Below are 25368 nucleotides of genomic sequence, written 5' to 3'. Positions count from 1 at the left end.
GCAGTTTCGCTTGACCCAAGGACCTGAAAGTGCCGGGGACGGAGTGATTTTCGGCGGTCGTGGGGGGTCATGTCAGGTTGGCTGACGGCAGAGACAACGGCTTCGCTAGCATGGACTGGGAGCGGCGCGGCGGCGGACAGCCGTTTGCATATGCCACATGTTGTCCTCCGTGGGCAGACTGCTCGGGCGTACTCAAGCCCCACCCCGAGCCTACAAACCCCGCGATACCTAGTATCAGACCACAGTCCTTGTGTCGTCATTGCAAAGGGTAAGGCAAGCCCAGACAGGAGGGGGACAGCCCAACCATGAGGGGGGGTCATAAAACAGAAGCTCCCTTGGCTCGTTGTGGTGCTCCCCCTCGACATCCATCCATTGGCCTTTTTCAGCTTGATATTGTCGTCATGAAGGTTATCCTCGCTATCAATGCCGGGTCCAGCTCGGTCAAAATCTCAGTCTACACGTCGGAGAAGAGCGCGGTGCCCCGCGAGATCGCAGAAGCTCAGATCAGCGGCCTCACTGCCCCACCAGCACAGCTCACTTACAAACGTCTGGGCGAAAAGGTCATCAAGGCCAAAGAGGTCGGCGACGCTGTCAAGAACCAGGAGGACGCCTTCGATCTGCTTCTCGATACCTTCGTCGACGATACGGAGCTGAAGGAGATCTCGTCCAAGAAGGACATTGCAATTGCCAGCCATCGCATCGTCCACGGCGGCGACTACGACTGCTCCCAGATCATCACATCAGACACGTATCACCACCTCGAAGAACTCAGCGACCTCGCGCCGCTTCACAATGGTGTTGCCTTGAGCATTGTCGATACATGCATCAAGGCGCTCCCCGAAACCGTCAATGTCGCCTGCTTCGACTCGCAGTTCCACACAACTATACCACCCCACATCTACACATATCCCATTAACCCCAAGATCGCAAAGAGCAATCGCCTGCGAAAGTATGGCTTCCACGGCATCAGCTACGCCTTCATTACGCGATCGGTAGCCGAATACCTCAACAAGGACGTCGGCGAGCTCAACATGATCGCCCTCCATCTGGGCAGCGGTGCCAGTGCCTGCGCCATCAAGGGAGGCAAGAGCTGGGATACGAGCATGGGACTGACGCCTCTGGCCGGCCTCCCAGGTGCGACCCGAAGCGGCAGTGTTGATCCAAGGTGAGACAGCCCAGCCAGGCAGCCCAGCCCCACCGGATGAAGCGGAATCCTACATCCATCAGATCATCCAAGAGATCCGGAACCGATGAGGGTTCCCTTCTAAATAAAGTCCCTTGCATGCTAACCCCTGGTCAACCTTACAGTCTTGTCTTCCACTACGCCAGCGATGTGGGGAAGCTGTCCCCTGCCTCCACCAAACACCTTCACATCTCGCGCGCGGAGGAGATTCTCAACAAGGAGAGCGGATGGAAATCCATGACAGGCACCACCAACTTTGGTGTTGTTGCCGAGTCGGATGACCCCACCCACCGCCTCGCTTTTGACATCTTTGTTGACCGCGTCTCGGCCTTTATTGGATCCTACTTTGTCTCTCTGGAAGGCCGCGTTGATGCTCTCGTCTTTGCCGGTGGCATCGGCGAGCACAGCGCCAAGCTCCGGGCCGCTGTGGTTGAGCGAGTCGCTTGTCTAGGTTTTGCGATTGATGGGACTCGTAACCAAGAGCCCCTCAAGGACGTGGTCCAGGAGCTTGGCAGTCCCGACGCCTCTCAACGAGTGCTTGTCTGCCAGACGGATGAGCAACTTGAGATGGCCAAACTATGCGCAGAAAAGGAAGACCTGTGGTAACTAACTAACTACAGTAACGACGACGCCCGCTTGACGTGGGTATGATGTGACATGGCTGGAGTAATGATGACGGAAACGAACGGGGCAACTCTAGCGATTGAATGAATGATAGACTTGGGAATAGATGAATAAACGAAAATTAGAAAATGACTAGACGAATGCAGGTAGTAAATGACACGGGTCGAAAGACGCGGATTCATATCAAGATGAATACAAAGTTGCATGTGGTTGTGACAAGGGAATTGGTAGGTTGGTTGAGAGTATCCATCCGTTGTCACAACCACAACCTTTGGAGATAAGCAACCGAGCAACTCTATTCTCACGCCATAAGCAAATCAAGTCACTCAGCTCGGGTCACTCGAATCACCGCATTGGTATAAACTGTAATGAAGAGCAAAGTGGTATCAATTGCGCACAGCTCGGGCGTTCCCCCCTCTCTAACTCTGCATTGCGCCGAATCAGCGCCCTGATCGACAACTCGAGAGTGAATATACAGGTATGTGAATAATCCAGTCCAATCCAACAATGGCCGTCTAGTCACGGCGCCCAGCAGCCGTGTACTGTACCGCTGTCAATCCTTTGTCAATCCTTTTTGCGCCCCCCTCTCCAAGCCCCAGCCTCGGAGATGCCCGAAACGGCTCTCGACCTTGAGGCCGCTGCCGCCCCTCCCCCTCCTCGTATACGTTGCTAAGAGACAACAGAAAAATCATATCATCAACCAAAAAAAAAACCTGTCAACGCCGTGCGTTTGTTTTCCGCCCCCCGAACTTCGAGGCTCCAATGGGGCGCTTCCTGTCGTTTATCTAATCCGTAGTAGTGTGGGAGAATAACCATGCCGTGACGCCATGTCGTGTACTTGCGACACTGTCCATGTCCCTGAGAACCTTTTTAAAAAATGTCATAAAGAAATCACCGTGGTAAAACGCCGTTGTCCGTTCGGGTTGTTCCTCGTGTACTCATATACAATCCCGCAGGTTGAAACATGACCGAGTGGGTTTGAAAAAAATACGCCCTTTGTGTGTGGGGGGCCGTTCATAAAATAGTGTCAAGAATTTTTGCGTTGAAGAGGATGAAGAGCGGTGGTGGGGTGTGGGTGCTGGTGTTTGGGCGGGCGTGCGTGCGAGATTGGAAACGATTAGGATTATCAGTAGAGCATATGTGACGGTGGTGGTTTGAAAAATGTCAAGGATGCCAGGGCGACAGACATTCAAACACCAGAGTCCTCTTGGCAGGCCACCGCCATGGCCAGAGCATCAAGACCGCTTGGTGTTCTGTCAGCAACAGGGCGGCTGAGAAGCGAGAGGTTGCGGCCTCGAACGTCCCAAGATCCACTGCCAACACTCGGTGAGGCCAGTGCGGGCGAAGGAAGAGGATAAGGGTCGGCGTCGCGACGGCTTCTAGAATCCCGGGACGAAGACGCGCGGCTCGCGGAAGGGCGTCCCGAGGTCGAATTGCGCCGTCCATCGGCCAGAGAAGCCCGGTGGCCGCGTTGAGAGCCCGAGGAGCGGCTCTTGTCCTTGTAGTGAGTCTCGAGATGCTGCTTCATGTTGTCGGCACGGGTAAACTTCTTCTGGCAGCCCGCAAAGGTGCATTGGACAGCCTTCTCGGCGGTGTGGATCTTGGAATGGCGCGAGGCGTGGCCAGAGGTGGTGAATGTCTTTTCGCATCCGTGAGTGTCGCGGTACCGGCAGGGGTACCGCTTTCCGGGTCGCTCGGGCATGGGCGACGACCGAGGCTGGCTAACCATCTCAGCGTCGTAGGAGGCCGAGCGGCTGCTGTCGGCGTAGGCAGCCTGCTTGGGGTCGAGGCTGTAGTCATGAGGAATAGTATACACGGATTGATGTCGCGAGTAGTAGTCGACGCTGGGGGTCAGAGGCGACACTGGATCATTGCTCATCTGAGAGTCATAGGAGTCGGAGCGCAGCAGCTCAGGCGTGTTGGGTGAGGAAGCGTTGCTGCCAGGGGTGGGGTACGACTGAGCGAGGACATAGCTGGAGTGAAAGCTGACGGGTCGCGGTTGTTGAGGAGCAGCGCTCTCGTCGTTGAGGAGGGATACGACCCGGCCGGCGGAATTGACAGCGTGCATTGTCATGAGAGGCAGCGGCTCAGGCTGAACGATTTTGAAGGTTCACGTTGAATTGGGATCCAAAGCAATTGCAGATCAGATCAAAGCGTCTCACGGATACGTAGTACACCAAAAGGTGCCTGGAATCGGTGACAGCGAGGGTGGTGGAGTCGTCCGGGAGCCGAAGCGGAGCTAAAGGGCGGGATGTCTAGCCACGGAGCTTGTCTAGACTCGAGAGGCCGAGGGGGCGACGATGCAATGGATGGCCTCCGCTTTTTTCAGGACACGGGACCGATTGATTTATCGCGGGTGTTTGTTTGCGCCTGAAAGACGACAGGGGTTTGTTCGGAGGCGTTATTGGCGTAAGGTAGGGATGAGAGACGAGCTGAAGGTGGAGATGGAGGCGCTGGTGATAGCGGTGACGGCTCTGCAGGTTCTGGTGGAGAGAGCAAGGAGAGCGTCGGATGTCGAAATCATGAAGCGACGAGACGCGTAAATGTCGGTGGTGTGAGAAGCTGTCGCGGTGGTGTTGTAGTTGGTTGCTGTGTTGTCGTCAACGGCGGCGAGCCGAGAAGTGGTAAGAGGGGACGAGGCGAGACGGATGTGTTGAGGCGTCGAAGGTGTAAGAGCTCCCAGTAAGCCAAGCCAGGCACAGAAGACGGTAGCCAAAGAAGACGAATGGCTTTGCTTGTTTGTATATAGGTATGTTACAGCGAAGGACTGATCAAGAAGACTTGATTCAAGAAGCAATATCAGTCAGCCAGAGGGGAGGAACCTTGTTGAAGATAGATAACAAGAGGAGAAGAGGAATAAGAAGTCAAGCATCAAGCAAAACGAGGCTGGGCGGATGGCTGGAGCTTTAAGTTTATAACCTGCACAAAGCGGAGAGAGGAGAAGAGCAGTCAGTCGCAGTGAGCGAGAGGTGAGTGGGAAGCAACGGGAACATGGGGAGTGAGCACAACAAGCACACAGACAGCAATGGTCAGTACACGCCTCCTCAGTCCTGAGTCCTCAGATGGGGAGTGGAGAGGTGGGGATGAAAAGAAGGGATAGAGGGGATGGGATAGGGTGAAGGCCAGCATGGGAATTTTTGCGCAACCCCATCGATCGATGGGATCGAGAAAAAGTCGAGTGAGCGCAGAGAGAGGCCACAGTTACGATGTACAGCGCAGCCTGTGGTCGGGCCCGGGGCATGCACTGTAGGTCCGTAGCTGGGGCATGAGCCACGGGGATGGGTCCGTCCCTACCGATAGCAGTGGCGTGCGGTTTCCAAGAAGGAAACCTAAGGTCAGTCCGGGTCATAGGAGGGGGTGTGGGGTGTGGCGCATGGCGTGCCTCTAGCCCGACGCAGTACGGTAGGTACGTACACCTGAGATGCTTGAGGCTTTGAGTGCTAGCACAACTCACAACTCACATCTCTCTCTCTCTCTCCAAAGAGGCACCTGCCCTGAGGGTCATCAGTAAGCTCCCGCTCCCCCTCACCACGCCCATCGGCCATCAGCGAGTGCTGCCAGACGGTTTTGGCCGGGGTTGCATAACAAAAGCAGAGCATCCAAGTGGGCCGGAAACTGGTGGTGTGGGGTCGCTTGTCCAGGGACAAGGGGGACAAGACGCATGGGTGATGGGCCACCAAGAAAATGTGAGTGACAGGGATTTCGGAAAGCGGGGCTTATTCTGAGATGCTGCCAGGGTCGTGGCAGAGAAGGTGCCAGGGCGCGCCAGGCTTACCTTGCGCTTGCCAACCTTGCCAGGGCAGGGCAGGGCAAGGCAAGGCAAGCAGGGTCCGGGAAAGGGCAAGCAGAAGAAAGAAGGAAAAAAAAGAAGGGCAGGGGCTTTTGATACTGGCTGACTACCCAACGCAAGCCATCGCCATCACACCCGGGACGCTAGACCCAAAGGAGCACCTTCTCACAAAGAACGGCGTTGCGATTGTCGACTCCATCCTTCACGCGAATGAGTCCGGCAATGTCGATCACTCACTCTTCGCGACTTCAACTTCTCCGCATGGCATCCATCCATGGCAAGGCCTGCCCTGGCCTGGTCTGGCGCTCTCTGAAGCGATGTGTGTAACACACGCACACTCACTCGGCCAGCGACACAACCCGACGCGCGCGCCGCAATTGTTGCTGACCCTGGATGTCCATCATCCCCTCAACCCAAACCCAAGCTACTGTACTGTAGCCCTACTGGTATCGCAATGGCTTTGACAACGCTCCGCCCGACCAGCAGCCGCCTCCATCCCGCCCTTATCAAACACGTTGTGCGCTCTGCAACTCGGGCGAGATTTGCTTACTCGGCCGCATCCAGTCTGCCGCGGCGCAACGACGCGTTGTAATCTCAACACCAGACCCGTTGGCCAACACCCACAGCGCAGCTGATAAGGTACATACGTACATACAGAGAACCTCTCCCACGGAACGGTACTCCGGATCCTGGACCCTGATTTCCCAACCATAATCCGATCCTTGGGTGCCTTCAGCGTCACCATGACGGATAGTGGGATAAAAGAAGCTAGCACGGGAGGTACCCAGGACCCCGAGACCCTGTACACCTAGAATCGCACCATGGTGACGTCAAGCTCAGAGCAGCAAGTCGTCAGCTAGACGTTCGAGACTGTGCGTTCGTCAAAGAAGGTTGAGAACCGCGCTTACGGCAAACTGTCCAATCTTCAGCTATTCTCGCGACTCCATGTTCAGGTACCATGGACCCCGATTACTGTATCTCTGGGCTCGAGACGGTGCCAGTCGCTTAACACCAGACGAGAAAACACAGGGCTAGGGAGCACAACATAAACTCTCTTCCGTTGCTCATGCAGGGCAATCCCGTCGCCTCCAGGATCTCGGTGAGCGTTGGGGAGGACCCTGCACATCCCCAATTGAAACTCCAATGTCTCCTATTGTTCAGCTAACGCTGAATGGCTTCCTCGAGGCGGGAGAATAACATAGCTGTGAGGCTCTCTTGGGGAGACGCAAAGGGAAGGCAGCAAGGGAAGTCAAGGCGATCACAGAACAATACGAAATGTTTCCCCCCTCTCTTCGCCTACGATGGGCCTATGCAGCACCAATGGCGATGCCAACACGGCCAAACATACGCAGGACATGAGGGGCACAGGGTTGAGCAAAGAGCTCCGTCATTCTGACAGTGCCCTGGACTGCGATGTTGGAAGGTATCCATCCATACTGTCGTCAAGGACCTCGGGCCTGACGGGGAGTCAAGTCGTGTCTTCCTAGCCTTGGTCCTGGGGAACGTACCCCCGTCGCAATCCACTCGGGCATATCCTTGTCTCAACCCATGGCCCGTCGCCGGTTGCGGGCGCCGAGAGGAGCAAGTGGGCCAGCCTGCGGTTGGACCAGGGCAGCTCACAAACACCCTACATCTCGTTTGGCCTAGCTTCTCTTCGCCAGCAGCAAAATCTCGGCGAGTGGAGGCGGACGGAGGCGGACGACAGTCCCCTGGGCGCTAACGCCTCCAGGGTCGTTCCCCAAGGGTCCCCATCAAGGCAGGGGATGAGCTTCGACCAATAATCGGGCAGATCGAGAAAAATGCGATCAAGGGAGCGAAAATGTGGAAGAGCTGTGGAGCAGGGCCAATACCAACTCTTGCACCTGCTTCTGACCGGCATCACCAGCCCCATCGCCCGGCTTTACGCAGTCCAGCCAGGGGAGTGTCCAGCCATTGTCCAGAGATGATCGACTTGCAACGGACAGAAACTTGGACGTTTGAGACAGCACCGCCCGTTCCCCTTGGTTAGGGGTGGTGGCAGTAAGCCATTACAGTGCTGCTTTCAAGAAGTTCCACCACTATGACAACCAGCTTACTGAATTTCCGCGTGCGCCAGTCATCAGAATGGCGTGCCTTGGACGTCTCGCCAAAGCTGTTAAAGACGCCGAGAACCAATGACAGAGTTCCGGGGGGCCTCCGGAGGGCCGGCTCAGAAACTCTATCTGCAGAGCCCCGTACGCCTGCCTATGCTGGCTTCGGCGCGGAGGAGACCCCCGGGCCCGAAGGGCGTCGCAGATGGCTGCCACCAAACCCTTTTATCTCCCAGAAACGGTCACTAGGTTTTCTCGTCTAAAGCTGCTCCCATCAAGAGCGCTGTCGACGTTCAAAGTTGGCTGCATCCAATGATACGAAACCATGGTCATTTGCAATTTGGCGGGATGATCTTTTGCCCTCTTCCCGTTCAAGGGCCCATCCATCCTCGGACCCTGGGCTTGCTTTTTTCTCTACACCCCTCCCATCGCGTCAAATTGACTTTCTCTTGCAACCTGCGTCTGCCAGGGTTCAAGGTGATGGCGGATGCGGCTGCGGCTGCAGACGCAGACCTCGTGCACTCAAGAGGCATCATGGTGACCATTTCAGTAAACGCGGGTCTGATCTGGTCTCCTCTCAACAATCTCTCGGTCGTTTTGCTCCGGATTGCCAGCCAGGTTCCACGAGATTCCCGCTGAACCCTGAGGCGGGCATTCAGGGTCCCCCCACCAAGCAGACCATGATGAAGGGACCGTGGGATAGTGTATGGTGTGCAGATACCTCTAGCCGTCGACGTCATCAAATCTCGGGCATGGCTGGTGCTGGATGCGGCACTCTATGGGCCACATCCTCATGTTCAAGGTCGTCTCTGGGGTCACCATGAAGGTCATCGTCGCGGGGGTGTCTATGTACCTCTGGAGTCTCAACCCTTAGGCCTTTGCGACTGATCGTCCCGAGAATGCGGCAAGGAATGAGGCTGCACAGGGTCCTTCCAATCCTGGGAGCGGATAATGAGCTATTGGTTTCCCAATATGTGAACTCTCCGAGCGCGTGCCATGGCGGGTAATAGCAGCCAAGCGAGTGTGGTTTCCCCGGAGAGATTCTGCCATGGTTCGTCCTACTGTGCTATCTAGTCGCCAGGGCACCCGAATCTGGGACAGTGGTACAAAACCTGGCATTGGAGATGCAAGATCATACTGTAAGGGTGCAAGTCTTCGGCGTGACCGTTCCTCGCAAGATTGGCCTCTCTGAGCCATGGCCGCCCTGCCTTGGAAACACCGTCTCAAACGGCTTGGGAACAATTCTTGGTTTCTCCTTCTGCACGGCCACGAAGGCGTTTCAAAACTGGGTCGCTGGACAGAGTGGCCAACGCGATGGGACTGGATCCAGGAGCATGGGCGTGCGCAGACTGACGGATGGCAGCCGATCTGAGGTCCGGCAAGAGAAAAAAATGCAGACGGCCAATGCTCTACGTCAAGTTCCTTGGATGAACAAGAACGCCAGCCAGGGTCCTCTATACCAGTCAGCGGGGCCGAATTCTGGCGGCAACGGGAAGGGCATCGGAGGGTATTAAGGGTGATCGAGGCATCGAAAGGGATCGAGTCAACGAAGTTCAGTTCAGATCTCAACTTTGGCGGGGGATCGGCTAGTTTTGGGCACTTTAGGTTGTCCTGCCCTGGCAGGCCAGCCTCATCGGTCCCGCCCGTGTGGCTCGTGAGGGTCCCGCAGCCCGGCCTGGGGCTGGGGCTGCGAGGAAGGGTGAGGCAAGGAGGGAGGCGAAAGGTCAAGCAAGGGTTTTGGGGCTCCAGGTGGGAAGGGGGAGTGGGAGGGAGTGAAGGCATCGTAGGGCTCGGAGGAGAGGGCCCGGAAGTACACGCAGTTACCAAGGGGAGGGGACCCGCCTAGCCTGGCCTCCCAGAAGCCGGCGATCATTGCGGATCAAGGATGCTCAAGCGACCTCGAACAAGAAAGACATGACCTACACATGGCACACATGGCAAGCAGGGACTACACCATCACCACCAACAACCAAACCACACGCCTCAGTGGTGGGGGGAGAGGAGGGGCAACGTCCCTCGACGGTGAGTGATGATGCCATGGATGCCTCTGTCGCTTCATCTCACCTCCGCCCCCCTCCTCGAGACATGTTCCAATACCTTCCTTTTGGCATAGATTGTCAGGAACCGGAAATCCAGCCGCGCGCCAAACCAGTCGCCCGGCGTCCGGAGCGGGTGGGCATCAGACCCGGGCGAGTCGGTGTCGTGTCGGTTTCCTTGTGTACCTTCTGGATGAGACAAAACACCATGTGGTGTATCGCGGCGTCCAGGGACGAGAGAGAGTAGCTGTCTCCTGGGCAACTGACTATTCTTTTTTCTCATCACCGCCTTTCTGCTTGGATACTCTGAGTCTAGAACTCGAGCCAGATCGGTCCCTTCTGACATGATGTCATACGTCATTGGCTCCCTGTCCCCTGACATCTCCAGGGAATGGGCTTCACCAAATCTCGCTACGTACGTATTCTTTTTCTTTTTTGATTTATCTCCACCAAGTCTTTCAGGACCCGGCCTCGTGGGCGTGTGGGCTATTGCTGTTGAAGAAGGTGTAGGTGAACTGTCACTGTCACTAGGACCCTCCATGGCCGGTCTTTTGGGTACAGTCCAGAAGTCGAGTCAGTTTGTCTTGGTCTTGGTCCCCGGGATCTTTGCTCCGCTACTTCGACTATTGTTCCATGCTTCATCGACGATTCTTTTTCATTCTTCAACACTCTCGGAATATGTCTACCGATCTCACCTACGCTACAGTGAGGTCCTAGCTTGAGCGCCGTGTTCCCCTGACGGAATGGCGCGACGACGTCATAGCGTCTTGTCTATTCTGTTTTATTTTTGATTGCTTTTTTGTCCCGCAGCCGCGTCCTCTTAGCTCAGCCTTCGCTCCTCGTCTTCGTCTGTTGGCGGCGTCGTTTTGGCTTGATTGAGCGACGTCATGTAGGGGACATGTCATGCGTCTTTGTCTACTGGAGACCAAAATACCGCGCGCATGACTGGCGGCTGTTTTGATGTGAGGTTGTCGATCTCGGGGCAGAGGACCCTTTTCTTTTCCATCGGCCTTGTCGCGATACAGCACAGTACAGCATCCCCGCAAGCATCCCCAATCTCCCCTTTCCCACAATCCACGGCCTAGGGGACCAGAAGCAACCCTCCATTGCAAAATCTGACCATGTCACATGGCGACGGGAGAGTGACAGATGGGTCCAATGGTCGAGCTGGGGGTTGAGATATGGGATTGCTCGTCCCGTTCCCGCCGAGAGGGTGCCTTGCCATGGATATCCTTGCTCTCTCGGGCTTGTCATCTGGATGAAGTGGCTCATCCACCAGGACGGCTCCTGTCTCGTGTTCGTAGACAACAGCATTCTACGCATCTCGATGCTCTGAAACAGCTGTCTTCTGGCGGTGAGGCAGACCAAGCATCTCATGTCACAGGCACCACCCTTGCTCGGACGATGGATGAATGGGGTGCAATGGGCAAGCATGTATGGATGCAGATTATCCATGGACCAGGAACAAACAGACGGCATGATCCAACAAGCTGGGATTCACGACAGAGATCTGCCAACTGCCTACCTACCCTGGACGAACCCTAGAATACGCTGCAACCAGCAATGCCACCGTCTCGCATACCGTCGTGCCGCGGAATCTAGGAACTCTGTGCCTAGCGCAGCTGGCAACACAATGCGATGCGCCTCTCGTGATCAAAAGGGCCCTTGATGAATCCTTCTCATAGGGAGTGAGAGAAGGGGAACCAATATCCTGCGACTATGTCTGTCTGATAGGTCACGTTCGCGAAACAGTTGTCGATCTGCGTCGATCGATCGAGATTGGTGAAATTCTTTTCCCCATTCTTTTGTCTATCGGTTTCGGCGCAACACCCCGGGCGCAGCAACCTACAGGATTGCCAACCGCTTGCTGCGCCGTTTCGTCGATCCGGAGAAACAGAACCAAGTTTTCCATGCTCCCGGGGATTGCAGTACGAGGCTCACATTTCTACTCAGCATTCCAGGCTCAGGCTCGCTCTTTGGTGCGATAACTCGATGATCGAATTTGAACTACCTAACCGGGAGTAAACAGTTGATTTCTCCGCCCTTGGAGATCGCAGATCGTCCCCCGAAACGCCTTGTTCGCCGACAGTCCCCCCCGCCGCATGCCTGCTTCTCTCTCTGGCTTGATTTGAGGCCCCTCGCTCGGTGTAGCTGTATTGTCGTGCCCACAGCATGCAGCGCGGCGTTACTGTACATGGAGTACAGTGCAGGTAGTACAACCCTGTGCTGCACCGCCTCTCTCCAGTACAGTGCCGTATTCTAAGAAACCATGATCCATGGATGACAGTCCGATACATCATCATGATGATGCCAATGTTGGTATCTGTCTGATGGGGATTTTGCACATTCCCATGCGAGCCCCTCTCCCGGTCTACCACAGAGTTACATCAATCCCATCCTAGCCTGTTTTTTCCTGATTAATTCCGGAAACCTCATGACTTGCGCGCCGGCGGAGGGCCCATCTTGCTGGCCCCCGTGTCGACCCGCTTGGCGGCCGGTAGGTCCGGCACCTTGAAACCACCACCGCTCGGCGCCCCGCCGACCTGGGTAAAGGTTCCGCCCTTGAACCACCGGTCCTCCTCGGCCTTGCGTTTCTTGCTGAGCTCAGCCTGCATCTTGGGATCCACGAGCTCCAGTCCTTGCACGGGCGTGAAGGCGAGCGATGACGCTGTGCCCGCCGCCGAGCCGACTGTGCTTCCTACGCCCGAGGCGCGCAGACCGCGACCGCGCAGGTCGATGCTGGAAGCCTGGCCGAAGCCGCCAATGGACGAGGCCGCGCCTCCCACGGTACTGTTTCCTCCCCAGCCCTTGTTCTTGGCGCTGAGCTTTGCACGTGTGCGCTGGTCGACCTGGATGCCTCGGATGCGCCCATCGTTGGCCTGTCCGATCATGCCCATACCGACCGTCGTCTCGCCGGTACCATATCCAACTTCCTTCTCTTCCTTGCCAAAGGCCATGCGGTTCTGGGCCTTGCGCAGATCTGTCATGGCAAGTGCCTCCTTTGCCTTGCGGGCGCGTCGTCCACCTCGCTTGCGAGCTGGCTTGTCATCCGGTACAGGAAGTGCGCGCTGGCCCTTGTTGGGCGGTGGTTCTGTAAGCTTTTCTAGACGTTCGAGGCATGCCGACTTGAGTTCCTCTCCCGTAGACCCGTCAGGACTTGAGTGGATGCGATCTACTCGAGCGGCCAGTACCAGCTTGGCTGAAACGATCCTCATGGCCTGCTTCCTTAGGTCGTTGGGGATGCCGCGAATCATTTCCGAGTTGAAAAGGTAGCCCTGCTGACGGATACCAATGTTCGTAGCCAGACCGGCCTGCTTCTTTTTGGAACCCCATGAGGCGATGTTGCATGCCGGGGTCTTGGATAGGCCTGTCAATCCACCTGCGGCATTGAGAAGCTGTGCCGCTGTAAGGGAGCCGATGAGGGCCGTTAGGTTGGGCGCAAAGATATTCATGCGTGACTGGACGTATTCTGTCAAGGTTTGTTTGGCTTTGTTAAGAGCAATAACCATCTCGCAGGCCTTGAAGACGCGCTGCAGCTCCTCCGGTGTCATCTCGTGGCCCTTTGATGTGGTGGCCTCCACAGTCACAATCATGAGCGATGGTCCATCGAGAACTGACTTGAGGGTTATGCCAAGGGGGTTGTCGGTCGAAGTCTGGAGGGCCTTGATGCTCTCCGAGTCCATGGGGCCGTTGCCCAGGATGGCCACCACCTTGGCATACTCGAGGGGCGTCGTGACCAGTCGTTCTAGCTCGGGGAATCGAGTCGAGTAGTGATCGCGAATGAACTTGTGAACTAGCACCACCTCGCCGTCGATCTGGGTGGAGAGGCTGTTTGACTGGGTCAAGAGGTGATACTCGGGGTGGTCCTCAATGTTGCCGAGGCTTGTGCTCTGGGTAGCAGCTTGCGATCGATAATGTGCGATTTTCTGTAGGGTTCGAGGCAACACGTCAGGGCTGTTCGTCAAAATAACCGATGTAAACGAATCGTCCATCTTCAAGACGCGGCCGTTGTTGAACTGGCCACGGGGAGTGGTACTAACCTCGAGGATTGGCTCCAGGGTCTGCATCAGGCTGGCGACGCTGCGGACGTCCTTGACGGCGCCGAGCTGCATCTTTTCGACCTTTACCTTTGTCGCCTCGGCATCGTCTCTATCGTTGGATGGGTCGTTTTCGGATCCCTCGTCGTCCTTGGTCGCGGCGTCGCCGTCGACGTCCATAGCGTCGCGATCGCCATTTGTCTCTTCGTCCTTGACCAGGCCATCGTTCTCAAACTCGTCGGCCTCATCTCCGGAGCTACCGAAATCGTTGAGCAAGTCTTCTGCGACGGTCGACATGATGGCGGCGCGTTACAGTTGGACGATGCGGATGGATTGGGGTGATTGTCGCGACAAAGAGTCAGGTCGTGGAGCTGCGCTGCGAGTTGATGAGTTGTGGCTGGCTATAAATATTTGCCTGAATTAGGCTTCGAGGCTGTAGACGCCACAGCTATATGGTCTGTGCACAGCTGCCTTTTTGCCCCTCAGCCACAGTACATTTTTTGAGCCTTGCTCCTTGTCGCGTCGTTGTCGTCTTCACTTGAATCATCCATCACGCTCTTTTCTTCTTCTCTGCTTGATTCTATCTCGCGCCGAATGCATCGTGTGACCCTTCTCAGCAGCTCACAATAGATACGCGTTGCCCAAGATGGAGTCATCAAGAGGGCCCCCGAGGGTCAAGAACAAGGCGGCCGCGCCTGTCCAGATCAGCGCCGAGCAGCTTCTCCGAGAAGCTGTCGACCGACAAGAAGTCGGGATCCAGGCGCCGACCCAGCGGTTCGCCGATCTGGAAGAGCTTCACGAGTTCCAGGGCAGGAAACGCAAGGAGTTTGAGGACTATGTGCGGCGCAATCGGCTCAACCTCAACAACTGGATGCGATATGCGCAGTGGGAGCTCGAGCAGAAGGAGTTTGCGCGCGCACGCTCCATCTTTGAGCGCGCCCTCGACGCCCACCCCAACAATGTCCAGCTCTGGACCCGATACGTCGAGGCCGAGATGAAGTCGAGGAACATCAACCATGCCCGGAACCTGCTCGACCGCGCCGTGTCGCGGCTGCCGCGAGTCGACAAGCTCTGGTACAAGTACGTCTACATGGAGGAGATGCTGGGCAACGTCCCCGGAACACGCCAGGTCTTTGATCGCTGGATGCAGTGGCGACCGGACGAGGCGGCGTGGAGCGCATACATCAAGCTGGAGAAGCGGTACGGCGAGTTCGACCGGGCACGCGAGATCTTCAAGATCTTTACCATTGTCCATCCCGAGCCCCGGAACTGGATCAAGTGGGCCAAGTTTGAGGAGGAGTTCGGCACCAGCGACCAGGTGCGCGAGGTGTTTGGAGAGGCAGTCGAGTCACTGGGCGACGAGTTCGTTGATGAGAAGCTATTCATTGCGTATGCTCGATTTGAGGCCAAGCTGAAGGAGTACGAGCGCGCTCGTGCGATCTACAAGTATGCCCTCGACCGGCTACCACGATCCAAGTCGGCAATCCTTCACAAGGCATACACCACTTTTGAGAAGCAATTTGGCGACAAGGACGGCGTGGAAGATGTCGTCTTGTCAAAGAGGAGGGTGCACTACGAGGAGCTCATCAAGGAGAACCCCAAGAATTACGACGCTTGGTTCGACTACGCAAAACTGGAGGAGTCTTCGCAGGACGTGGACCGGATCCGGGATGTTTACGAAAGGGCCGTGGCTCAGGTGCCGCCAACACAGGAGAAGCGACACTGGAGACGATACATTTACCTATGGATCTTCTACGCCATATGGGAAGAGATGGAAGGCCAGGATATCGAGAGGACGCGGCAGATCTACAAGACTTGTCTGAAGCTGATCCCGCACAAGAAGTTCACATTCGCCAAGATATGGCTCCTGGCGGCGCAGTTTGAGATCCGACAGGGCGAGCTCACGGCGGCGAGGAAGCTGCTTGGCAACGCCATCGGCATGTGCCCCAAGGACAAGATCTTTGACGGCTACGTGGACCTGGAGCGCAAGCTGTTCGAGTTTGTGAGATGCCGCACGCTGTATGAGAAGCATATCGAGTACAACCCGGCCAACTGCCAGACATGGATCAAGTTTGCCGAGCTGGAGCGTGGCCTGGACGACCTGGACCGCACGCGCGCCATCTTTGAGCTCGCGGTGCAGCAGCCGCAGCTGGACATGCCGGAGCTGCTGTGGAAGGCGTACATCGACTTTGAGGAGGAGGAGGGCGAGTACGAGCGCACACGAGAGCTGTACGAACGACTGCTGGAGAAGACGGACCACGTCAAGGTTTGGATCAGCTACGCGCACTTTGAGATCAACATTCCCGAAGACGAAGAGGAAGAGGGCGACGAGGAGCAGCCCGTCAGCGAAGAGGCCAAGGCGAGGGCTCGCAAGGTGTTTGAGCGTGCGCACAAGAGCATGCGCGAGCAGGACCTCAAGGAAGAACGCGTATCGCTCCTCAACGCCTGGCTATCTTTTGAGCGAACGCACGGGTCGGCCGAGGACATTGAGGCTGTACAGAAACAGATGCCTCGCAAGACGAAGCGCCGGAGGAAGCTCGACGACGACTCGTGGGAGGAGTACATCGACTATGTGTTCCCTGCCGACGACCAGCAGGCGGCCAACCTGTCGAATATCATGGCCATGGCGCAAAAGTGGAAGCAGCAGCAGTCAGGAGAGGGCGCATAAAACGGACAAAACGACACTACATACTGGGCTGCTGGCGTTGTGGAGGATATTCAAGGCGGTTATGGGCCTTTTTTGTCAATATACCAAATTTCTGACCGACACTTGACCATCATTTTCATCCCGTCTCTATGCCCTTTCAACAAAAAAAGCAAACAAGTCAACCTGCAGCTTTCATCCCACATGATCCATCCTTCCAAACGGTTGCTTTTGAGGCTGAATCGTCAGCGCTTCCAACGACGTCAGGGCGTTGGGAAGTGGATACCTTGACATGACGTCATGGCGCCCATGACATAGTTTGGCCGGCTCCAGGGGTGAAAGAACAAGATCCAAGTCCAAGGACACGGCATGGCATGGATGGGACCCCCCATCTTTCTCCCCTTCGATTGGGCGTGTTTCTCTGTGGGTGACCACCAAGTGCAGGGGCTGCCCTGACTTGGCTCGGTGAGGACGAAATTCTTCAGTTCCATCGTTTGTTTCAGCCCCAGCCCTCGCATCACCTTTGTCTTTGTGTGTGTCTCTACTGCGCACAGCCAAGATGGTTGATGACGACGCCCGTCTCACAGCACACACGCGCACGCACGCACGCACATACGCAAAACATGGCAGAGATAATATGATTGTAAAGAAAGGATCGTAATAAGTCGTGATTCGTTACCTTGTTCTAGCAAGATCCAACCCTTCATTCAATATCCCACCTCATGTCATATCCAGAACAAAATCAAGAATAGAGAAAATCTGAATCGTAAACCTCGAGGGTTATCTTACCTCTTTCTCCCCGCTGACTCGTTCATATCCGTGCCCATTCCCGTTTCCCGCCAAGTCTGCCCAATCGTCGTGTATCGATCTGCATGCCCCCATCCATCTCGCAAGCCGTGCTTCCCGAGCCTGGCTTTTCTCTGCTCCCGCCCGTCATCATCGTGCATGCCATCACCACACACGCGCATACCACCCTCCTCCTCTTCCCGGCTCTTACTTCCCGTCCTCTTCCCGTCCGAAACGTTGTTCCAGATCATGCTCCACTCATCGTCCCATCGTGAGATCGCCCCGAGCAAGGTAAAACCAGTTCGTCCTTGCCAGCTGCATCACGACGTGCCGCTCTGCCGGGAAGCTTGGCCTGCTTCGGTGCAGGTGGATGGGTTCACACCTGTTCCTGCGAGTATCGAGCCACTTGCTCAGTGTCGGCGATGGTCTAGTGTAATCATGCTTATTAGTCTCTCTTCTGAATACACCCATGGAAACGTATCTGAAAATGATTAGGGAGAAAGCACATGAATGCCATGTGCTCCATCTATCTGGTGCGGTGCAGGGGGGTTAAAGCAGCAAAAGAAACAAGCCGCGCAGCACAGTAAGCCACATCATCACGAGGTCTTTTCTTCTTCTTCCAGAATCTTTGCCTTTCATTCGTCCTCCTCTTTATCCAACAGTGTTGCCGTGTATCGTGCTCAAGATTCTCAAGAGCTAAATCGTCGTGTCGTCATAATTCATGAGCTTCAGTGTCCCCAACAGATTTCGTGAAATGAGTGTAGTGGGACATTCTCAAACAGGCACATCAAGGCACTAGCCTGGACATATGCGCCGTACCCAAATTCAAGAGTGCTTGCCGCCCTGGGTCTCAGTTTGAAGGGGCTGGCAACGGGGCACCGCCATAGGGGTCTCTCCTGTAGGAATCTGTCCCATACGGGCTTGCCGGATAGACATTCCCTCTGTAAGGATCACCTCCATAGGCTCGATGATCATACTCTTCATCCTCCGTGTCCGAGTCATACCCGTCACTTCGTCCTCGAGATGATGGTGCCCAGCTGTCAACCCTCCTCTGCCCGCCTACGCTCTGTGCTCGCATGCGTCTCTGCACGCGCTTTTCGTGGCGGCGGGCCTTCTCTTGCTTGAACTCCTTGCACTCGTGTGTCAAGTGCTTGACTTCCTTCATCTCTGAGATGGCACCCTTAATTCCCAGGGCGGCAATTCCCACTGACGCGGCATCTTGCATGATTGCCTTGGTCTTGAGCTTCTTCGCTTCACTCTCGCTGAGGCGTCCCTCGTTGACTGCCTTGTGTCTTGCCTTCCTCTTTTCCATACTCGAATAGACCTCGTGCGCTGCATGGATGGTGGCCACGGCTGCAAGGCCCGTGGTGACAAGTTGCTTACCTCTCATCTTTTTAGCCCTCCTCTCGTCTTCATCCGAGTCGCCCAAATCGGACTCGGATGAAGAGTAATCAGATCGACCGCCTCGTCGGCGTTCTCTTGGCTTGCTCCGGTGGGAGCGGTCATCCTCGTAGTAGTCTCGGTTGCTGCCATATCGGCGGTCGTCCTCCGACATGTCGTCCGAGTATCGGCGAGATCGATGTCCGCCACGGTCGCTGAAGTCGTCTTGCTCCCGACGGCGGTAGTCATCGGCAGCGGCAGCGCCGGCGCCGGCACCGGCTCCGAGACCGAGCTTGGCTAGGCTGTTACGGGCCTTGTCGACAACGCTGCGGCTTCGGCTGCGGTGACGGCGACGATCTGGGGAAGGACTATAGGATTCACTCCGTCCCCGTCGGCTGCGGCTCCTGGATCGCGAACGGTCGAAAGCCTTCTTGGCGCCGAGTGCACCCAGACCGGCAGTTGCAAGAGCCGCAAGACCGCTTGCTCCACCACCGCCGCCGCTTCGAGACTTTGATCGAGCGCGAGAACGAGAGCGGCTGCGGCCCGTCTTGCGGTCCTCCTCAATGTCGTTCCTTGAACCTCGGAGCAGGCGGTTGCCGACCAAACCGCCAATCACCGACTCTGCCAGGCCGAGCTTTCCTCCCTTGTCATCGGTCGCTGTATCAACGGCAGCGGCGCCAGCAGCTGCGGTGAGAATGCGCTTAGTCTTCTCGCCCTTCCAACCACCAGGCTCCTTGGCAACGCGGAAGGCTTCAGTGGCACCGGCGAGAAGCGAGGCCATGGCAGCCTTTTGGATCTTGTTGGTACCGCTACCATGGCTACCGTGAGAACGAGATCGCTCGCTGGAAGGACTGCCTCCCCGACGGCTTCTAGTGTCGGATCGGTGGTCATCTCCACTTCCGCCAGTAAGGGCCTTGACGGCAGCGCCGAGGCCAGTGGCAGCAATGGCGTTCTCGAGGAAATTCTTGTGGCCCTTCTTCTCCTTGGGGCCAATGTCGTCGTCTGAGTAGTAATCGTTGTAGTAACCGTCTCGGCCATGATGAAGGATCATGTTGGCCTTCTGGTCCTTCTTGGCCTGCTGCTTGTTGTAGAACTGTGCGCCCTGGTAGGCGGCCAGAGCGCCAACTCCGGCGAGGGCAGCAGTAGAGAGGGCGTTGCGTTGGATCTCGGTGCCATCTTCCTTGGCCTCTCGGCGATCGTAGAGCTCCTTACCAGTGACAGCGAGAGCGGCGCCCGCAACAGCGGCAATGATCTTTTCGTTCTTGGACATGCCCTTGGATTTGTGCTTGCGGTCATCATCGTCATAGTAGGAGCTGGTGGGGCCGCGACGGGAGCGTCGGTCATGGTCGCGGTCGTAGCGAGGATCATATCCGCGACGATACTCGTACTCCTCCTCATAATAGTCAGGACCGGCGGATCTAGCACGGCGGATGTCGCGGCCGCTGGGAGGGGGGAAATCGCGGCGAACCTCTTCTACTGACAAATCGCTGTCCTCTCGAGCACGGGGGACGAGCTCGCGAGTAGAGTGCGACTTTGAGTTGAAGGAGTCTCGGGGATCGAGATAGCGGGGGTCATCTCGGCGTTCCTCTCGCACGTAACGGCGAGAGTAGTCCCGATCATACGGGTCGTAGTTTGCCATGGGGAAATCTGCGTGGTTTCTGTTTGCTTCCAAGTGAGAAGCGGGTATATGCTGTAACGTTGTGTGTCAAGCTGAAGATTGCGTTATGTCTGTCTAGTAGAGAACAAAAGGCAAATTGGGTATTGTGTTTGGTTGTTTGTCTTGTGTGTGATGATGCAAGAAGGAAGAAGGGGAAGGGGAGGAGAGGGGAGAGGCAGATGATGAAAAGAGAAGAAGAGATGCAGGAGCAACCGACCAGCCACAGCTTGCAAAACAGGGTCCTTTGTGAAGTGGACAACAGGGGTGAAGGAAGGAAGGAAGGGAAGGAAGGAAAGATGGAAGGAACGGGAACAAGAGAGGGAAAGTGGGTAGAGGGCGGCGAACCTGCTTGGCTCTGATGGCAGGTGCAGTGCAAGTGCAGGTGGTCAGTGGTGTGTGCCCGTGTTGTGCGCGTTTGCGTGAGTGTGTGTGGTGGATGGGCATCAACGAAAAGTGGAAGGCAGCAATGGAAGCACTGCCTTCCCTGCCTGGTGACTACCTAACGCGAGGCAGAAGCCGTAACCGTAGCCGTCACTTTACTAGGCTCGGGCACTACGCTACGCTTCTCTCTACGACGTACGACGTCGAAGCTGCTGCTGCTGCTCCTGCAAGACAGGGCGAGTAGCGGGGCAAGACCAACGACGTAATGATGAGGGGTCCTTAGTAAGGTGGGCACAGCGCTGACGCTATCCGACAGGGGTCAGTACCCACCAGAGCCAATGCCCAGCCTCCCGAACGGCAGTCGAGTCTCCGGGGGGGATCTGGGCATCAAGCACAGCCCACAGTTCAACAACAGCTACGCCACAGCTCTTAAGCATCTCCCTTAATTGGAATATAAACTAACGACGTCGGTAACCCCGAACAGAATATTCTTTACGAACGACTATCCACCAGAAAACGACATCGTGATGTTCTCTGCATCCTTGTCAGGCTACTAGTTTGCACGAGATTTCCTTCCAGGGCCCAAACGTGGTCGGAGCCCTCCGAGTCTCTCCTCCGAGCCGGGTGTCCCCTGTGAGGTCGGGCAAGGCTCTAGTGGGCACAGTCCCGAGTGAGGCTCTTGACACATCCCCCTTCGTCATCGGCCAGGGGCTTATTCTTCCTCCGGATCTCGCTTCAGCAACGATCATCTTGGTACTATACTATTCCTCTAAGTGAGGCTCGGAAACGGGCCCGTGTCGTCTTGCTTGACCGACCACCAAGGCACATGGACACATACCTCCCTTGCTTCTCTCCCGCACAACACGAACCGCCACTTGATGAGTTGTCACTTCAAAACAGTAAAGAACGTGTGTCCAAAGAGTGGCCAATTCATTCAATGCCTGCCTGGCAGGTGGCTAATCCGATCCATCCATCCATGCTCGTGTCTCAACATGTGACGCAAGTCCGCTGACTGAAGTTCATGACCGCCTGCCCTACCAAGCCACACATCTAATTCGCCTCAGCCACGCCGTTTCTCCAGACCACCTGCACCCCAGGATATCGGTTTCAACATGTCGACTAGCTTTCTGTAATGACGTGCTATGAAGACTGTTTCAAAGTTTCTCGCCCTAGGAAAGTGCCTAGGGTATTTCTGTAAATTCTGCCTTACTCTGGTTGTGATAGACTTTGGCACTATGAGCCTAGGTCGCCGTTGCGGACTGGCACATGCATGCAAACCTCAAAATGGCAAATATACAATAAGAGACATATCTCCTTTATCGACGTCAGACATCAATTCGCATGTTGTGGGGATTCTAAATATTCCAGTTCAGTCAAGTTCCAACACGTTTCCAGGCCTTGTATCATATTCGTCATCGGCCCAAGAAGGACGCAGACACTGGCCAGAGTACACTTTTCTGGCCTTGGGACTTCTTGGCGCACATATCAGCAGCAACCAAACGAGGGTCCAGTGGCAAGATTCGAGGCAGTGAGCAGCACTTGCAAGCCTGTCAGCGAACTGAGCTGAACTATATCAAATGCCACTTGCGCTTGAAGAAGAAATATAATCTCTAGGATCAAGCTGAAAACTAGGCAGACTGAGAGGCTGATTTGACCAACACATCCAGCATCCAGGCTTTACCCTTTGTCTTTCTACCTTGAGAATGACCCCTTTTCATTGCAGGATATACGTAGTAGTTTTGTAGAAACTACTCGATGAGTCAACTTCAAACACCGACGAATGACTCCCATCACCCAAAGTAGCTGGGCCTAAGATTAAGCAATGCAAATATTTCAATCGATATCAAAGCGACACCTAATAGTTCTAGTTTCTAGGCCTATCGTCCCCCTATCTTGTACCTGTACAAGTCAACTCATATGAATCCAATATTTCTCTGCCCCCTTTCGAACGGTAGTTCAAGAAAGCCCAAACCCAACATTTCTTTGAGACGGTTTCCAGAAGTAGGAATAGTCACCGTATTAACACTCCATGACAAGATCGCCATGGCTTCGAGGGTCCATCATTCCTCGGGTCGATTGCCTGCTGCGGCCTTGGACAGTTCTCCAGCGTGCTGGGTCTCGTCAGGCTGGACTCCGTAGTCTGTAGGATCCGCCTCCTCGTCCACCTTTTCTAGCTGGCCGCCATCAACTAGGGCATACTTGCTCTTTCTTCGGATGCGAGAGCCGTATTTGTAGAAAACAAAGGGGATGAGTGCCAGCAACGTTGCTACTCCTCCAATGAGTGAGCCGCCTCCTCCAACGCCAAGTGCAGAAAACATCTGGTTCGTGAACAGGGGAGCTGCAGCGCTACCAGCTGACCTAGTCACCGTGTTGGCGGCGATGACGGAGGCTGTATAGTCGGTGTATGTGTCTGTGAGGTAGTTGATGATGGCGACATAGATGAGCATCAGGGAGGTAGAGAGGAATGTCCCGGCCAGAGTGGGCACGATCCACGGAACTTGGCTTTTGGAAGTCAGTTTCTGACAAAGATTGGGTGAGGGTAAAGCCTTACTTGTATTGCGCTGACCACGCCAGCCAGAACATTGTGATGGGAAATCCAACTCCTCCAAACATGGCCATCAGAAGCCGGTCCTCGGGCAACAGCTTCTTCCCGGAAGCATCGCTGCTCCTCCTCCGCTCGCTGTCGACAAAGATGACAATTGCACCAAGGACAGCGCCAACGACCTGTCCGATCAGGGGCAGCTGCGAAACCCCTGCATTCCATCCCCTCATCTCACGAAACACGATGGGGTAGATGCTGAAGAGCATGAACTGTAGTGTAAAGACTATGCAGGCGTAGACGGAGCAAAGTAGTGAAATCAGGTCGAACATGAGAATCCACGGTCGTGTTAGAGCCATCTTGTACAGCTGGTGTAGCTTGGGCTTGTTCTCTTCTCCCTCAGTTTGGGCGCCAGTGATGCCGGAGTGTCGCGCACGCTTCGACTTTTGCGCGAGTATGGTCGGACTGTGAGTTTCTGGAATGAGAAACATAAGAGCCATGGTTGGGGCGCCGAGCCAGAGAGCTGAGTACACACCCCATCTCCAGTCTCTCTCGAGTTGTACAAACCCTGAGATGACAGAGCCAAGAGAGGGTCCAACCCAGGATGCGAGACTAAATATGGCTGTCGCGTTGCCTCGCTCGATAGGGTCCCATAAATCGACCAGAACACCAGGGGTTGTGCTCAGGGGCGCCGAGATGAAGGTGCCAGCCAGAAATCTCCCAACCAACAGCCCACCAAAGCCAGGTGGAAAGGCGCAAAGAAAGGTAAAGGCCATGTAGGCGGCAAAGGTAATATAAAAGATCCATCGACGACCATAGAACTCGGACAGCGGCGCAAAGATAAAGGGACCTGCGCAGAAGCCCAGAAGGAAGAGAGCTGTGGTGAGGGCGGCGGCAACCTCAGAGACATTGAACTCATCCACGACAGAGTCAAGGCTGGCTGCGAATATGCTTGAAGAAAAGTTGCCGTTTAAAGCAAGGATCACAGCAATCGAGGTAATGATCCATCGCCGTGTGCGGGACCAGTTCCGTGGGTTCTCGGCGTCTCCTGAGTTGAAGTCGACGTAGCCCCGTTCGTTGACGTAGGGAGACTCGTGCTTTTGGTTGCCAATATCAGGCTTGAGAGTGAGAGCAGACAATGCCTGCCCCAGTGAATGCATTTTACAATCTTCGATATAGATGAATTGGGTTGTCTTGGGGTGTTGCTGTCTGGCGTGTCTGGTTCTCTGGTGAGGGGGACGTCAACTCGTATATATATCTACAATGAGGCAATAGCTACCTCTCACGTATAATTATGATGAAAACATTTTTTTCGCCATCATCGAGTTCGACCAGAAGACATCGTCCTCTACCATGCATTTGCGACCATGCTTGGTAGGAGTTGACGTCAAGTGCTCCATGGGATAGTATTCCTATGTGCCCGACTTGGAAAGGGCTTTGATCTCTCCTCCACTGTCTGACTCTCTCCGGAGGCCAGCTCCGTAGCTGGATCCATCTCCAGACGGAGGTGAACTCCGGGGTTTCGCCATGTTGGTAATTTTGATGTGAAGGATCATGCTAGGGCGCTCATTTACCATTTTCTATCCCCATTGGCTGTCTGGCTGGCAGAAAACTAACGTTACTACGCCGGATTTGTTAATAAGATGCGAGTACAGGCCCTTAAAAGACATTTAAATTTAAATCCAAGTGCTCTTCCAAAGGTCCAGTTCAATTGCCGCGGAGTGTCAGTCTAGACAGTGTAGTAGCGGAAGAGTTGATCGTCAAAGGGAGCATGCGATACAACCTTGTATCAAGATCTTCACACTAGGACCCACGTGGCCATGGCACGGAGTCCAAGGGCAATGGCGAGCCAAGCGCGACATATCAGGGTTTTAATTTGAGTCTTGTTTCTGGTTACCAATTGTAGAAGTGAGAGTGGTGGCCACTTCGATGAGGCTACCTACAACGCATTTGACTTGCTAATTACGCCTCATTCAGCGGGATACAGAGAAATATCACCGCTATGTCTAAATAAGCTAATATGCTACTTCAGCGCCTTCGTGGAACTGGAAAGCAATAGAAGAAAAACCAGGTTTCTATGCAGCCATGCATATCCCACGAACATTCTGGTAAACGCTCTAACTTTGCCTAACCTCAATCACTAACCAAAGTACAGCAGCTCTATTTGTGATGGTAGGGCGCCGTCTGCCGGGCCACAACTGAAATCTCTTCTCTTTAAGGGGCAATTGACGTAATGACTAGA

The 25368-nt window shown here is 55.2% G+C and overlaps 6 protein-coding genes across 6 annotated transcripts; 2 read left to right on the top strand and 4 right to left on the bottom strand.

Annotated features, from left to right (window-relative positions):
- Nucleotides 1-371: 371 nt before the first annotated feature.
- NCS57_00053900 (putative acetate kinase) lies at nucleotides 372-1789 on the top strand (the record flags this gene model as incomplete). The annotated part of the gene is made up of 2 exons (XM_053050625.1): nucleotides 372-1165; nucleotides 1309-1789. The coding sequence occupies exons 1-2, from the start codon at nucleotides 402-404 to the stop codon at nucleotides 1787-1789; spliced, it is 1245 nt and encodes a 414-aa protein (XP_052919140.1). The 5' UTR covers nucleotides 372-401.
- Nucleotides 1790-2996: 1207 nt separating this feature from the next.
- On the bottom strand, nucleotides 2997-3881 carry NCS57_00053800 (uncharacterized protein; the record flags this gene model as incomplete). The annotated part of the gene is made up of 1 exon (XM_053050624.1): nucleotides 2997-3881. The coding sequence occupies one exon, from the start codon at nucleotides 3879-3881 to the stop codon at nucleotides 2997-2999; it is 885 nt and encodes a 294-aa protein (XP_052919139.1).
- An 8253-nt stretch (nucleotides 3882-12134) lies between these two features.
- NCS57_00053700 (Nop domain-containing protein) lies at nucleotides 12135-14036 on the bottom strand (the record flags this gene model as incomplete). The annotated part of the gene is made up of 1 exon (XM_053050623.1): nucleotides 12135-14036. The coding sequence occupies one exon, from the start codon at nucleotides 14034-14036 to the stop codon at nucleotides 12135-12137; it is 1902 nt and encodes a 633-aa protein (XP_052919138.1).
- Nucleotides 14037-14385: 349 nt separating this feature from the next.
- NCS57_00053600 (uncharacterized protein) lies at nucleotides 14386-16407 on the top strand (the record flags this gene model as incomplete). Its single annotated transcript, XM_053050622.1, has 1 exon — nucleotides 14386-16407. One exon carries the CDS (start codon nucleotides 14386-14388, stop codon nucleotides 16405-16407), a length of 2022 nt encoding a protein of 673 aa, XP_052919137.1.
- Nucleotides 16408-18019: 1612 nt separating this feature from the next.
- NCS57_00053500 (uncharacterized protein) lies at nucleotides 18020-20188 on the bottom strand (the record flags this gene model as incomplete). The annotated part of the gene is made up of 1 exon (XM_053050621.1): nucleotides 18020-20188. The coding sequence occupies one exon, from the start codon at nucleotides 20186-20188 to the stop codon at nucleotides 18020-18022; it is 2169 nt and encodes a 722-aa protein (XP_052919136.1).
- Nucleotides 20189-22647: 2459 nt separating this feature from the next.
- NCS57_00053400 (MFS domain-containing protein) lies at nucleotides 22648-24286 on the bottom strand (the record flags this gene model as incomplete). Its single annotated transcript, XM_053050620.1, has 2 exons — nucleotides 22648-23089; nucleotides 23139-24286. 2 exons carry the CDS (start codon nucleotides 24284-24286, stop codon nucleotides 22648-22650), a joined length of 1590 nt encoding a protein of 529 aa, XP_052919135.1.
- Between the last annotated feature and the right edge of the window lie 1082 nt (nucleotides 24287-25368).

Source organism: Fusarium keratoplasticum, chromosome 1, assembly GCF_025433545.1.
Source record: "Fusarium keratoplasticum isolate Fu6.1 chromosome 1, whole genome shotgun sequence".
Lineage (NCBI taxonomy): Eukaryota > Fungi > Ascomycota > Sordariomycetes > Hypocreales > Nectriaceae > Fusarium > Fusarium keratoplasticum.
The sequence above is the reverse complement of the archived record's forward strand: the minus strand, read 5'-3'. Positions and strand labels throughout refer to the sequence as shown.